At 36.6% G+C, this 16,989-nt stretch overlaps 1 protein-coding gene across 2 annotated transcripts in view; it reads left to right on the top strand.

Moving 5' to 3' along the window:
• The window catches only part of LOC108698872 (adhesion G-protein coupled receptor D2), an 81,631-nt gene that overhangs the window by 30,069 nt on the left and 34,573 nt on the right, over positions 1–16,989 (top strand). For both annotated transcript variants that reach the window (XM_041572492.1, XM_041572491.1), the window contains 4 exons: positions 557–710; positions 2,956–3,089; positions 4,760–4,875; positions 7,992–8,112. In XM_041572492.1, the coding sequence (XP_041428426.1) occupies positions 557–710; positions 2,956–3,089; positions 4,760–4,875; positions 7,992–8,112 (525 nt within the window). The remainder of the gene's footprint in view (positions 1–556; positions 711–2,955; positions 3,090–4,759; positions 4,876–7,991; positions 8,113–16,989) is intronic.

Below are 16,989 nucleotides of genomic sequence, written 5' to 3' on the forward strand. Positions count from 1 at the left end.
CGCTAAGTCTTTATTAAGAAATAACTAACGGAAACTCCGCTTGTGCTCCTCTTCAGAAAAGGCGATCCATTGTATGGCGCTAGATTTCTCCTCCCTGCTTTCCTTATAGGAGAAAGCCAGGGAGGAGAAATCGAGTGCCACATGATGGATCGTCGCCGTGTTGTCTTTTCTGAAGAGGAGGACGCAAGCAGAGTTTCGGTAAATTATTTCTTAATATAGAATTTAAAAGTTTAATATGTCTTTGTGGTTTTTTTTCATTCTATACGATTTACGATTTTTTTTTTTTAAAAATTCATGTTACTGATCCTTTAAGGATGAACTATCCCTTTAAAACTTTTCAGAAACATGCCAGAACCATAATACCAATTCATCATATTAAATAGAATGAAAATATTTGCATATGAAAGGATTGACATTGAAATCATTAAACAGCTCAGGGTCAGTACTGGCTCATTCACATTAGAGTCTTTTTTTTTTTTTACAAAAACATTCATGCCTGAGTAGATTAAATAGATTGTATTTTATTAATTAAACGTGTATAATCTAATGTTAATAGGTTGTCTGTATTACTGTTACGGCCTCACTACATTTGTTCTTCATGGCGGCCTTTGCTTGGATGCTGGTCGAAGGACTTCTTTTGTGGAGCAAAGTTGTTGCAGTGAACATGAGTGAAGATCGAAGAATGAGGTTTTATTATATCACAGGATGGGGTGAGTCAATTCCCAACCATCACATAATTACACTATGGGTAAAAGAAAGCTATCAATGCTGGTTTTAATAAACAAAACTAGAATACCAATGTTGGCTTAAACAGCTTTTTATATATATATATATTTGTATGTATAGTGTAAATATGCAACTGTTTATCACTTAGAACATACAGTATTGCATAGTTGTTGATATTTAAGCACAAGGAACCCCCAAATTACTGGGTCTGTGCCCTATGAAAAAAAATTAGCACCATGATGCAATTTTATTTGCCTTCCCCAACATGTTGAGTGTAGAGTTGGAAATTTGTATGTGCAGTAGACACTTGGGATGGTGGTGCTGAAGCCAAGGACTTCCCGTTGTTGACTTCTACTTGCTATCAACCATTGTTTGAGCCTTGCCCAGACCATAGCACTACACTCAACAGACAAAAGCAGCATCCTTCTCACTACCCTCCCAATAGAATTAGGTGTCCATTATCTGCTCTTAGACAAAAATATCCTACCCTCTGTCTCATACAACTATTTCAACTATATGCAACTGTTTATCACTTAGAACATACAGTATTGCATAGTTGTTGATATTTAAGCACAAGGAACCCCCAAATTACTGGGTCTGTGCCCTATGAAAAAAAATTAGCACCATGATGCAATTTTATTTGCCTTCCCCAACATGTTGAGTGTAGAGTTGGAAATTTGTATGTGCAGTAGACACTTGGGATGGTGGTGCTGAAGCCAAGGACTTCCCGTTGTTGACTTCTACTTGCTATCAACCATTGTTTGAGCCTTGCCCAGACCATAGCACTACACTCAACAGACAAAAGCAGCATCCTTCTCACTACCCTCCCAATAGAATTAGGTGTCCATTATCTGCTCTTAGACAAAAATATCCTACCCTCTGTCTCATACAACTATTTCAAATGAGCACGCCCTAGCTAAGCTAATAAGCAATACTTATATTATCCATCCTAGAACTATATGTTGAAATGAGGGGCCTATTGGTAGATTTAGTAATAAACAATAGAAATGTGCCCATTGTACAAATGACAAAAATTCCAGCAGACCAAAAAAAAATAAATTCAACCTTAATTACACAATGCAAGAGGTGGAGGCTAATGTATATTCAATAGTAAGCTCCAAACTTGCTGGTAAGATTGAAACATTGCAGGTGTAAACTTGACTACAACTGGGTAAACTCACTTATAATGTATAATGTCCTTCACAGAAGAAACAGTATGTAGCACTAAATCTTGGCTTAGGTGAAAGAATCCCATTTTACAAAGAAAAGCCAGACATTGTTTAGTGTTCTGTAGTATGAAACAACCATATTTTTAAGCTTATTGCTATAATCATATTTGTTGTTTTTACTGTATTGTTTTAAAATATATCCTAACACTTGCTAGTTTTTCCTTGAAATGAAGTACAGTAGCACTGCCGTTGCAAATCTTGAACTTCAGGGCCCTTATTGTAAGATAATGTAAGAGTCCTGTAGGTGAGCTTACTTCATAAGTATGGCATTTGTATGTACTGTGGGATTTCTATGCTATTTTCTCTTTGTTCTTCATGTAATGAAGTGATGGAAGTAACATAGTAAGTTAGGTTGAAAAAAGACATGTTTATCTTTTTAACCCTTTAAGTCTATATATAACCTGCTAGTTGATCCAGAGGAATGCAAAAAAAACCAGCATCTCTAATTTGCCTAAGAGCCAGGGGAAAAGACTTCCCGTCTCCAAGATGGCAATCAGAACAGTCCCTGGATCAAGTTGTACTATGAGCTATCTTTGATAACCCTGTATTCCCTCATTTGCTAGAAAGCCATCCAACCCCTTCTTAAAGCGGTCTAATATATCAGCCAGCCTGACTAATTCAGGGAGAGAATTCTTCACAGCTCTCACTGTGAAAAACCATGTTATAAATATTATTTGTACTTTCAGCTACTGGAGATGATGATACCATTGCCAGTATTAGGTACTTTCTATCTCCCTTGTAATATTGGCACAATAATGGAATCTTTCATTCTTTTACCAATGGACTTTCATTGGTCTCAAAAACAAAACTGTCAATGTCTTTGTTTTCTGGACAAGACTCTTCACTAAATGGAAGCATTTGCCTCTAGTGAAAGGTCTTTCAATAGACAATGACTAGAAAAAAGTGCATGTCTGTTTAAGGCCACTTCTGCTCTTTTGCTGAATTAATAGGTGCACATGCATCTAATATTCATGATGGACTTTCTTCTTTCTTTTCCCAGGACTGCCAATCATTATTGTTAGTGTGACCTTGGCGACTTCTTTTAATAAATATGTTGCAGACAGTCACTGCTGGCTGAATATTCAAACAGACATAATTTGGGCATTTGTGGGCCCAGTTCTCTTCATTTTAACGGTATGTATTTTTCATTCAAAGTCTACTTGTCACCATTTGCTGTATGTTTTTCCTTGGTTGCAAATAGGTGAATCTACATTGCTTTATAAATTAAAAGGCTTCTTGTCGTAGATGCAACCTTGATGCACAAAGGCATATTAAGAATGTGTTTTAATAACCTCAGTTATTGTGTGTGTGTGCATTGTGCTCTTTTTCATCATTAAGAGCATTATATGTGGATACAATTCTAAGAATCATGTATGAATTTCTTCCCTTTGATAATTGAAAAAAAACCCATTCCACTGAAATCATTACAGCAATATTGTTGTGTTTTTCATTATGTTAATGAATCTAAACAGTTTCATTCTTCAATATTCACAATTCAACTCAAAATCATATGTATTCATTTTGAAATGTCAAAGCATCAGGGTATATTAGGTGCTGAATATGCTAGTGACCTATATAAAATAACTGGAAATATAGCATTTGGACTGTTCAGGAAACTATACCAATCAAATTGGGCTTAGTGTATGCTCACTAAAAATATAGAAGCCCAGGACAGACAAATCTGTACTGGTAGACACCAGCCTCTTCATATGAATTTGTGTGGCTTTGTCTGGAAAATGTGTTGACTATATCAACACAATATGTGACACACACATGAATTTTGGTTTGACACAGTGGTGAAACACTGAACATGCATTTATAATGGCACTAAGCAGCAGTCTGCTTATAATACAGCCACTTAGAATAACAACATAAAGTCCATCAGTCTACACAGTAACATAATAATTTAGGTTGCAAAAAAAGACATATATAAAACCTGCCTAACTGTTAACCCAGAGGTATGTAAAACAAACCCTCTTATTTGTCTCAGAGGGGGAAATATTCCTTCCTGACTCCAATATGGAAATCAGACCAGTCCCTAGATCAACCTGCAGCAAGAGATATTTTCAATAACCCTTTATTTCCACACTTGCTAAAAAGCTATCCAGCCCCTTCTTGAAGCTATCTGCCATGTATCTGCCAGTACATGAATCTATGCCTTTTATAGTAACTTATTTTTTTATTGAAAAGATTTAGGTTGTTGTACTATATACATGCCACACATTAGGTTGATCCCATCAGTAACAATATTGTAAGGGATGTCCAAAAATGCTAGTACAAAAATATCCAAACTTATCAACGTACATTTTAGAATATTTAGATGGAACCTCCTTTCTTGGAGCCATATTTCAGTCTTAAAGGGGAATAGTACACTACTGTAATTTTTTATAGGGCAAGTCAACCCCATAATAAAAAATAATGCCTAATAAAATAGAACATAATTCTAAGCAACTTTCCAATATACATTTATTATTAACAGTGTTTGTCTGTCCCTTTCTATTCTCTACCCTGATGGCTTAGACTGTTGATACAATGAAAGGCAAGGCAGTTGATTAACAGTACTCTTTTCTGGGGAACTAAGAATTTTACCAGGAGTTAGGCAAATACTGCTTTCAATAGCAATTGTTTTTATAAATAACTTTAAAAGCACTGCATTCTTTTTTTATAAATGTGTATTGGAAAATTGCTTAGAATTATGTTTTCTTTTATCAGGCACATTTTTATTTTGAGGTTGACTTGCCCTATAAAGCCTTCCCAAACGACCAAACCAAGTACCTAACATTTTACCACTTGATTTCCTGCAGGTAAACACTTTTGTTTTGTTTCGAGTGGTGATGGTAACTATATCCAGTGCCCGCAGGCGCTCTAAAATGCTGACGCCCAACTGCAGCCTAGAGAAACAGATTGGGATCCAGGTCTGGTAAGTCATCTGATACATTTAAGGTGCAATAGTTGATATAGGAATGCTATCTTTGAACATGAGGTTGTTTTCTTTACCCACAATGCTGTTATTTTCCAGACTTTTGCCATTTCAGGTCAGGACAAAGTTGCCGCAGCTCCAAAAACACCATTAGTGTATATTAGTTATTATGAGTACTGTAGTGTATATATTTACTGTAGGTGAAGGTCAGATGTGTAATCATAAGGTACAAAGCAAGTTCTAGGAGTAACATCTCCTCTAAACAGGTGTTCGTTCTATGGCTTCTTTTGCCTCCATCTGCCGAGTACTGTGCACCTACAGCAAAGCAGAGGTTATCAGCATGTTGGTACAAGAATAAAGGAGTACATTCTACTTTGAAGCAAACGCAGCAGTGAATGGAGTCTTTGTAGGCACTACCTTGTCTAAATTTAATGTATGTGCTTAGAACTGCACCTAGCAATCATACATGAGATGTATAGTATGTGGGAGTTCTGCTGAGGAAGGAGTTTATGAAGTAATATGATAAAGCTGGTGGCCCAAGAGTTAGTTTCTTATAGATGATACAATCTGAAGCCTCTTCCATAGGGCACATAGCATCCCACTGATGTGAGGCTACTGTGTTTAGCTGCATTCCCTAGTGTGCTTTTGATTATGTACCTTATCGTGACTGTTGTGTCCCCATCAGACTGAGCAGCTGTCATGGCAATTATTTGCTTGAGGATGTTGGTCCATCCCATACAATGAAATTGACAAGTTTTCAAAATAAAAACTCGGGAGTGACTTGGCTTTAAATTCTTGACAAATCTGGTGGCTGTGCTATAACCTGTTCATGTATCCGTTTCATTTTCCATCCAATGGTGGTAGTTCACACCAGAGGCCGAAGCAATGTCCCAACAATGGCTGCCTTTCAAAAATTACCTTTGAGTTTACATCTTGGAGCACAATTTAGGATATTGTCACTGCTGAATGCCGGATTGGCAGACTTACTGGCAATTACTTTAAGTTATGTCACTTCTTTGTGGACTTTCTTTTACTGTGACAAATATAGGTTGCATTCTGATCCTGTGTCTATGGGACCAGGCAAATATTTTTGTTTTTTGGAACTATTTTTTCCTGTTTGACATTTGCTAGTATTTTTTACACACTACATAAACATATTTCCTTGTATATAGTTTAAAAGTGCAACGGCATACTCAAGTGGCAGTTTACTTTATGGATGGATAGTGATTGTGGTTTTTTCTGATCTGTCTGGCATGTCATGGAAGAGATGACCTAAGTCATCTGCTGCTTTTCTCTGTTTGAATTAGCTCCTCCGTGCCTCATCCTACTGTATATACTGAATCAACTTATAATATAGCTTTGACTGGTGGATATACAATACACCAGCCCATTAGATCCATGCCATAATACATGTACATGTATGTGCAGTAAGAAATATTTATACTTTCCTTTCACTGTTTCCACGCAAGTCAGTTATTCTCTAAATAGTTCCTCCTGATCATTTCTGCTCTGCCACTCAAAAGTATTTTGGCAGCCAGACATCGCCATCTGACATGTTCCACTAGAAAAACTACCGACTATGATTTCCTGTTACCGGTTCTTATATAAAATTCTTATATACATATGTATCAAACCCCTTATCTGGAAACCCATTATGCAGAAACCCCTGAATTACAGGAAACCCATCTCCCATAGACTCCATTTTAATTAAATAATTCAGATTTTTAAAATTGATTTCCTTTTTCTCTGTAATTAAGAAACAGTACATTGTACGTGATCCAACCTTATGGGGCCGATTCACTAAGGGTCGAATATCGAGGGTTAATTAACCCTCGATATTCGACTAGAAACTAAAATCCTTCGAATATCGAAGTCGAAGGATTTAGCGCAGATAGTTCGATCGAAGGATAATGCCTTCGATCGAACGATAAAATCCTTTGAAACGAACGATTCGAAGGATTTAATCCAACGATCGAAGGAATATCCTTCGATCAAAAAAAGTTAGGCAAGCCTATGGGGACCTTCCCCATAGGCTAACATTGACTTTGGTAGCTTTTAGATGGCGTACTAGGGGGTCGAAGTTTTTTTTAAAGAGACAGAACTACGATTTTTACTTCGAATCATTCGATAGTCGTAGTCGAAGGTCGAAGTAGCCCATTCGATGGTTGAAGTAGCCCAAAAAAAAATTCGAAATTCGAAGTTTTTTAACTTCGAATCCTTCACTCGAAGTTAGTGAATCGGCCCCTATAGATATAGATATAGATATAGATATATATATATATATATATATATATATATGTACTGTATGTAACCCTTATTAGAAGCAAAGCAATCCCATTATGTTTATTTAATGTTTGAATTAATTTTAAGCAGACTTTGAAATCCAAATTACAGAAAGATCCCTTATCCGGTAAACCCCAGGTCCCAAGCATTCTGGATAATAAGTCCCATACCTGTAATATATTTTTTTTAATAAAATGTCTGATTTGTTGTTGTAGTTAAGTTAGCCAGAATGAGCGTTTACTAAGCGCAATTATAGTTATGGTTCTGCATATCAAAATGAGGAATGGTAGACGGGTTCAGATTTTCTCATCGGGTGCCCCTAGATACGTAGCTGCTTTTCGCCCCACCACTCTCCCCATGACACATGCGCAAATTTCTTCTGGTAGACAACACTGAAGATTGGTTCTGGGGAAATTTTTTTAAAAAAATCAAATCTCCTGCATTTCCCCAGTGTTTTAGAACCAATATGGATGCAGAGTGGTATGCCGCCCCTAAAATCCTGCTGCCCTAGGCCCAGGCCTTTGTGGCCTTCCCACAAATCCAGGCCTGATTGTAGGATGTGAGCTGCAATGTCGCAGGGGCTTTCAATCTTTCAGCCCTTGGCAACATAATGATGCTGTTGATATATTGCATTCTTTGCTTTTGACTGAAGCAAGCTCAGACAGAACCCTAACAGACAACAAAGTCACAAATGTGGCCCTAGAATTGGTTATATTTCAGTAACAAGTGGAGCTATTGTTTTTGAAAATCCACCAATTTTTTTGTGATAACTTGTATTTATTACCAGTATTTAAATAATACTTTGTAATTTACAATACTATTTTTTTTTACAGGGCCACTGCCAAACCTATTGTGGTACTTCTTCCTGTGCTTGGACTGACCTGGTTGTGTGGTGTTTTGGTTCATCTTAGTATAGTCTGGGCATATGTCTTTATTGTACTAAACTCATTTCAGGTAAGAAATCCTCTTATTTAGTTTTATATAAATGTACTCAGTGTTTTGACTGTTACCAGCCCTTCGTCAGAAATACAAACTACACGAAGGGAAAAAAAAGCACACATTGATTCAGACTTTGTGGACTACTTTTTTTTATTTTAAAGTAATTAAATAAACTGTAGGTTATATCTTTGTAATGTGTCCTTTAATTCTTGAAAATGATACATAGTGATGTCATTATCACTGCTCAATTATGTCATACTTTGAAGTTCCATTACTGTATAGAAGGTATACAATTTTTACTGCCCTATGAAGACAAATTCTAAGCTAATTCTGGCTAATTCTAAGCATCTTTACAATTGGACTTCATTATTTATTTTTTAGTTTGTTTTAAATTATTTGCCTTTTTCTTTTGACTCATTTAACAGATTTCTAATGGGGGTCGATGACCCCATCCAAAAACAAATTCTCTGTAAAGCTACATATTTATTGTTATTGCTACTTTTTATTACTCATCTTTCTGTTCAGACCCTCCCCTGTTCATATTCCAGTCTCTTATTCAAATCAGTGCATGGTTGCTAGGGTCATTTAATTGCCAGTGACCTCAAAGTGCTATCTGTGACTCTGGACCCAACAATTTTTCAATGCCATCCTGTAAATTGGCATTTAAAATATCCAAACCAAAGTCTGAGAGGTGCACTCCATTCTGCCCATAAAATATTTGGCTAATCACTTAATAATCCATATCACATTTCTCTTCCCTGCATACAGTTTGTAACCCTACATAGACCCCCCTCCCTGCTCCCCCCAGCCTAGGTGTTACCCTCGGTAGATGCCCCTCTTTAGTTACCCCTCGTTGCAGATTCAGTGCATCCAAGTTCATAGGCGCCAGGGAGGGGGTCTATGTAGGGTAGGGGTGTAGGGGATTTTAATATAAAGGGGTCGGTTCTCCTTTAAGCAAATAAATACTCTGTTTATTATTATCCCAACCAACAATTGTCCCTAACCTTTTAAAAAATCACTGTAAACTGGTATCTGGGTAACACCGTACAAGCCTTATGCCTTAGAAATAGGCCACTGTCTTTTACTTTTACTGCTACAAATTCCTGTATAACCTTCCACTGGCAATTTTCAGCTTGTTGTTTTTGTATGATTATCCAGTTACCTTTGTCTAACTGATTTTTTACTTTCTGATTAAGCACAAGACTGAGTTTTCTATATTCTGATGTACGCTTTTTACAAACCTCCAGACTCTTCCCCTATCCCAAAATAGTCCCTAACACTAATGTTAAAGCTGACCAGAATAATTTTATTTGTATTTGTAATTTACCTATAATTTGGCATCAAATGAACTGCCCAAAGTATTTCTAGTGAGGCCCTCCTCCTTGGCTATTATGAACTGTACAATTATTACTTCTTCGTCCCTTTTTTCTTTTCCTTAAACAGCAATCATTGCTTCCGAGCAGATCAATTGCATAATGCCTGCACTATGCTCATATTTGCCATCCAAATAAGCCTCCACTATGCCATTGTGCTAGCCATTCCCGAATACACAATTTATCCAAGAAATATGCCCCAAAACCAAAGTAGTGACTTAAATAGCTTCAATTTTTGTTTGGATTGTGCTGGCTAAGACCAAAATTCTAACCATTTGAATCCTTTAGAAACCTATCCTAAATGTCCAAATCTGCCTTAGCTACTATTATTTTTGTAAGGTCTAACTGCTTTTGCCAACTAATTAGGCAATTTTCTATTAAATATTCTACCCCATGGGTATCCCTTTGCCAGCAAAATTGAGAGTGTCCCTGGGATGTCTGTAAGACAAAGTTACTTTCTCTTTAGGCCAAATGCCCTAATTAACCTTTTTAATATTTAAAATTGATAATCTGCATAACCCAGCTTCTGTATCAACTTACATACTGTATTTCTAGAAAAGACAACTTTGTTAAAGGTTCTACAGGGTATGATAAATGCGGTATTACTCAAAGTTTACCTGTTTCTTTTTATAAGTATACCCCTAATATGAATATCATCTTTATTAATATAATAAAGATGAAGAGGTGGTTCTCTCTGTAGCGTTCTCGGTCGTGCGATCACCTGTTGTTCTCCAACTGAGTTGTTTATTCACTTGCGGTTGCCTTCTCTGTGTATGCAGTGTCTAAATACGCTGCCCACTCTGTAGTCCTCGGGATTTCTATGAAATGAACCTACTCAGTTCTGCGATGTTTGACAACTGCTTCCTCAGTTTGGGTAGTGATTTCTTTCAACACCTCTGAACGGAGTGTGCATATTGCTTGCTGCTCAATTTCTTTTATATGTGATTCAACTTTAGGGATGATATTTTGTAAATATTCTATATTGAGCAGGGAGTATATCAAAGGAGCATTTATTCACAATCTTTTTGTAGCATCTGACGAAGTCTGTATTGTCTTGAAAAATAGTGGCTTTTGAGTGTGATGGAGTGAAGTTCCAGGGGTCTTTTTCTCCTTCTCTAATTCCCGAGCAAGATTTTCTCCAGTAGGTTCAGTCAGGAAGGTGTTATTGCTCTGTTCCTGACCCAGAATGAGGATTGCATCTGCTTCAGTATAAGCTAATATTGTAGAATCGTAAAGGCAAAGGATTTTGGATTTTCCTATGGCTTGTTCTGACCCTGAACAGGGGGGTCTTACAGACTGTTTAGCACCTGACACTTGAAAAGGCACATCGGTAGAGCACTCTAAAATTGTGTGGAACTGCATATTCTGTGTTTTGTGAGGCATGCTGTCTGCTGCCATATGCGTTTATGTTGTTATGTAACTCCTTGGTGACTTTATAAAAATGTTTATAGAGTTTTTGCTCTCCCTTCCCATTTGCAGGAATGAAATGGAAAGTGGGTGAGATATTATTTATTAAGCTCTAAATTCACATTTGATAAATCTGCCCCTATGTGTAATATCAGTTGCCACATCCTTTAAATCTACTAAGAAATAGTTTAGACATTAAATAAACCAAATAGGATTATTTTGCCTCCAGTAAGGATTAATTATATCTTAGTTGGCATCAAGGAGAAGGTACTCTTTCATTATTACAAAGAAAAAGGCAAAGTTTTAAATAAATTGAGCTGATTAACTAAAGGACGAATTTTCGCCTCGGAAGGCTGAGCCGCACTTTGTGCAACTTCGTCAGACATAATTCACAGAGAATACGTGTATTTATCAAAATGCGAAGTTTTGTCTTGGCAGATAAACGCTGGCAACGTTTCAGAGCGCCCATTTCTAAACAAATTTTCGCTAGCGTTGCTTTCTTCCTAGCAAAACTTCATTCACATAGTTATGGTTACGTCAATTTAAATATGGTGGGCATACACAGGTCATATATATATGTCTTTATTTGTTTTTGTTGGTAAAATAGCTGGAAGTGGCCATATAAGAATGTCCAAGGAAGCAAAATAACGACAAAAGAGTTCTATTGTTCTAGACAGGAGCACACTCTGAAACAAATATAGCAAATGGTTTATATTTAAACAGTTACAACTTTTAAACATAATCCCACATTAAAATGTGAAAAAATGCCAGCGTTTTGTCTTTTTTTATTACTTGTTTGACATATAGGATATGATGTCACTGACATAATATTGTTGAGGTTGTAGCTTCATCTTATCAATTCGCCAGGTACAACCTGGTGAAACAGACTCTGGCGAAAAGGGTAACATATTGGAAAGTTCGCCATTTGATAAATTTGCACAGTAGCAATCGTTTGTCTGGCGTAACGGTGCATAACTTCTCTAGCGCTGAGCTTTTTCGCTAGTGAATTGTCCGCTTTGCCTTTTAGTAGGTGTCCCTGTGAATTGGAGATGGCCTTCCTGTAAATCAAAGCTTTCCGGATAAAGGGTTACCGGATAAGTGATCCAATACCTGTACATTGTTGTTGACCTTGTCTAACAGGTCTCTATACATCCAATGCATGAGCCAAATGTTGACCCTAGTGGTGCCAGAATCGAGCGACTCAAACAAGAGGATCTAGTAGTGTATGTCCACCTTAACTAGAATGAACTTTAGCACGACCAGAACCACTCTTTTAAGTTGCCCAGTTTAGGCATTTTCTTAGTTCTTTAGGATGGTGCAGGTTATTTTGCAATGAATTCACTGTTCAGCCAAAACAGCTAATGGAAATCCTAACTATACACAGTTGGCTAGAACGATTAAGGGCACATCACAAGTATGTTTATTTTTCAAAGCTTTCAAGATCTGAATTTCCATTTTTTTCTTGACTCTTTCAATTCTGATTACAATGATTCATACGCTCATAGATTTTTCAACAACAAAATGACATTAATATGATTTCCACAGATGTACAGACAAACAGTCACGAGTTAATAATGTTTTGCTTATTCTTTACCTAAGTGGTACTTTAATCATACTGTACAAATAACTCCAAAGGTCAACAGATGAATACAAATATAATGAAAAAAAAAGTGTTTTTTTCAGAGCAGAAATGAAATCTGAAGTTATAGGTATTGTAGTTATTGTTACAGATGGAAAATGGCTTTTTTTAATGCCATGTTTCCTTATTCTAATAAAGAGCAATTTAACAAAAAGGGCCAGTAACATGATTAATAGTGATGGGCGAATTTGCGGCGAAAAATCTGCGAAATTTGCGAAACGGCGACAGTCTAGTTTTTGACGGCGCCGTCTGTTTTTTGACGCCGGCGAATTTTTGCGCCCGTTTCGCAAATTTATTTGCTGGCGGCGAATCGCGCAAATTCGCTGTGAATTCGCGCCTGCCGAATAAATTCGCCCATCACTAATGATTAATTATAAATTAAATATTTTCAATTTTATGTCATGTTTGGCCCACACCTACAAATACAATATTTCTTTTAGGCAGCAGTATTGTTTTATGTGTCATGTCTTTTCATCCTACATGTGTTTTAAGGATTTATCCATAAGCCATAAATTATATATTTACCCTCGCCTACAAAGTGCATGTAAAATCCTTTTAATTGGTGTTAGTGGCTCTTTAGGGAAACTGTAAAAACTGCAAAATATAATGATTTCTGACATGAGCTCATTCAGTTGGGTTTATATAGGAAATGTGCATAAAACTGTACCTTTTACCAATTTGCATATTCAAATTAGGATACAGATTCGGTTCGGTATTCCGCCGAATCTTTTGCGAAGGATTCAGGGGTTGGCTGAATCCAAAATAGTGGATTCTGTGCATTCCTAATTGACAATAATTTTTGTTCTGTAAACAACATACAAGCAATATATGCTGTCATTTTTCAGGGTTTCACTATCTTTCATTTTGCAAAAGGGATCATTCTTTGAGTGAATTTCCACAAGCATTTATTCATATTGAGACAGACAATGCCTTTATTTGCAGCAATCCATAAAATACGCAGAAGGCCAACTGCCTGTCCATGGCACCATCTTTACCCTGTCTTGACAATCAGCTTTGAATGTTGAAATGGACCTTTCTGTGCTTAGATAGGTGTTAAAGGAATTGTTCAGTATAAAAATAAAAGTTGGGTAAATTGATAGGCTGTGTACAACATTACTAGCCTACATCTTTTGTTAGACTTTTGTTCAAGAAGAATACTGCCGGAGCCACACTCAGGTTCTTATGTAGTGTCCTAGCAGTGTGAAAGGGTGGAGAACTTGGAGCCCTTGTTTAAGTGAAAAGTCATCAAACACCTACAACTTCTGTTTGTTATCAATATGAAAATAAAAATACTTTCAGCATTTCACTCTGCTCAGTTGATAAATGTCCTGCATGTGAATATGACTGTAGTTCAGCCAGAGTTTGCTTTTTAATCCTCCCTCCATCTGAGGTGGAACCAGGCGGCCTTGGTGATGAGTTGGAATGTGTACTTGTGGTTCATTTATGCATTATAGTATGAGTATTTAGAAGTCAGTGTTTGATAGTGAAATTTATGCTTATTTCATATATCAGTGATCCCCATCCAGTGGCTCGTGAGCAACATGTTGCTTGGATGTTGCTCTCATTGGCCTCAAAGCAGGTGCTTCTTTTTGAATTCTTAAGTTGGAGGAAAGTTTTAGTTGCATAAAAACCAGGGATATTGCTGAACAGACCCTCCTGTAGGCTGCCAGTCCACATAGGGGCTACCAAATAACCACTCACAGCCATTATTTGGCACCCCCATGGACTTTTTTATGCTTCTGTTGTTTCCCAACTCTTTTTACATTTGAATGTGGCTCATGGGTAAAAAAAGGTTGGGGACCCCTGTCATATATATGTAACTTGCCACAGCAAAAGTCACTTCCTTGTATTTGAGTTTAAAAATGAGCTCAACTGTATTTATATTTTTGTGGAGCATTTGGCAAGGCAAGCCATAATTGATCACACAGTTTGTTGAACAATTTCCCAATGCCTTATTTGAAATTGTATTTTTCTTTCACTCGATTGATATAAAGTCAGTTTTCTAGTAAACCTGTATGGCTTGTGTCTAAGTTTTGTTACTTTATGGGAGGTAAAGTAGCATAAAATAATATTGCAGTAGTGAAATGAGTTATAATGTCAAATGGGTTGTAGGTGAAATACAGAAGATCCAGAATAGATGTTAATGGCAGTGAAGGGCTGAGGCTTATTCAATTGTAATTGAATAATTGTACAATGAATTCAAGCAAACGCAGCAAAAAATGGCCTTCTTGTTGGAGAAAAGTTGTATATGACTATCATCAGCATAACAATGCTGGAACACAAAAAAGCATTTGAGTTAGCCAAACCAGGTAACTAGAAAAAGAAGAGACAACGCATTAAGCTACACTGTGGAGGTAAATTTTGCAGAGAAACAGAACAGAAAATGTGGTTACCAAAATGGAAAAAAATTGTCCTGCTGTATCTCAAATGTGAACAGTGGAGAATTCAAATTGTATTTAGTTGGCAATAGCCGTTGAAACACCTAGAAGTAAAATATTCATAGAAAGAGCACTAATGTTTTACCCTGCAGACTGTTGAATTGCTGTATGTTGCATGGTGGCCACCATAGACTAACCAACAAAGCATATTGATGACACTCTTTTTGTTTTGTCACTATTGTTAATGCTTCAACAAGACTGAATCAATGTTTCGCATACTGTGTACTCTTTTATGCATAGAGATGATCCACACAAAAGAGGTAAAAGGCAGTCCCTGAACTTAGATGGGAGAAGATCATTGCACACGAGTAAATATGTAAAGCATTGGTTTTATTGTATGGCCTGTTCTTAGATGGGAGAAGATCATTGCACACGAGTAAATATGTAAAGCATTGGTTTTATTGTGTATATATATATATATATATATATATATATATATATATATATATATATATATATATATATATATATACTCTATTGTTTGAAATAATATAGCCTCCACCATTTTAAAAAATATATTAAAAAAAAAAATTGTTATGAGGGAGTTCTGTGTCAAGGCAGCATGTCTTGAATGCCTAAAGGGCACTTGTAACTGGGCCTTTGATACTTGAGTGGTTGCCATTGGGTACTGCCCAGGTTCAGTTTTGCCTAGTGTTAGTAAATGAGTCCCAAAAAATATTGTTTTGCCTCTGCCTTAAAAATAAACAAGAAATGCTTAGAACAGAAACTGATGTGTTTGCTACGTAGACATACTTTGAAGTCCATTAGCTTTGCCTTTGTTAAAACAGTTCAGTTTTGTTCTTGTAAAGAACACATGCCAACCGCAATTTTCAAATATGCAATCAACTCTGGAAACATACACTTTAAATAAAGTGTCATCCTTCTATAGTTACATGAGTAGGGAGCTGACAAAGAACTCTATGGCTAAAAAGCATTGGGAATGCAAGCATGAGATAGCTTTGTGCTGAAAAGAAGTGTTAAGCGCATAACCTCACCAGCAATTAGTGCATGAGCATAATAGAATATGCATTGTTCTGTTTTTTTTATGTTCTGTTTTTTTATATCCTGTTATGGTTCAATGCGTGACATAAACACTGACATAACAAGTAGTTAGTGGCACCCACACTGACAGTTTTCATGCAATACGCTTAAAGTAAAACCGATAAAATAACATGAGGAAATCTTGCATACCTTCTGCTGATTGATGTTTGGAGGTTCAGTTGGGTTGAGAATTCTTCACCACCTTTACATAGGGCTAATGCGTGGCTAGTCAGATTTTTATGCTCGGGCTCCATATAGGTGTGCTATAAAGAGAGCTAACGTGGAAAGGGGCAAATACTTTGGCCACCTTCACACTTGTAGCAGGTTCTGGCGTCCATAGCAAGGCAGAAAAATGCTACAAATCTAACATATGGCTCTTTTGGGAAAAGTGGATACTATCACCCCAGCACATTATGCTATCTTAAGATTAGGTTCTAGCAGAACCCAAGCATTCCGTTAAAGCATTGTGTAGTTAAAAATTCGAGTACAGAGTACAGCAAAAGCAGTGGCTCTTGAAAACCCAGTCCACTAAAAAGTAATCCCTCTCTTGCTTTCTCCTCCCGCCCTAATTAACATTATTTAATTTATCGAATTGTCTGAAACAAAATACCAACATTCATCTCTATTACCTTTAAGTTGGCCCCTTTTAAGCCTTTCAAAAAAATCAGGGGGTTATATCCTTACTTAAAGTGTATATCAAACCCAAAAAAATAATTTTTGCCTAATAAAAGAAAACATAATTCTAAGCAACTTTGCGATATACATTCATTGCAGATTTTCTATGTTTTTTGTATATTGTATGTATTGCTATTGAAAGCAGTCTTTTTCTGTCCCTTTCTATTCTCTGCCATGATGGCTCAGACTTTTTATACAATATTAGAGAAACCAGTTATTAAAGGAGACATGTAGGATAAATGAAAAAAACCCTAATTTTGTAGGCAATTATGAGTAACATATGGTCCTGCTAGCTGCTGGTTCCTGTCCTACAGTGCAG

Source organism: Xenopus laevis, chromosome 8L (assembly GCF_017654675.1).
Source record: "Xenopus laevis strain J_2021 chromosome 8L, Xenopus_laevis_v10.1, whole genome shotgun sequence".
Classification (NCBI taxonomy): Eukaryota; Metazoa; Chordata; class Amphibia; order Anura; family Pipidae; genus Xenopus; species Xenopus laevis.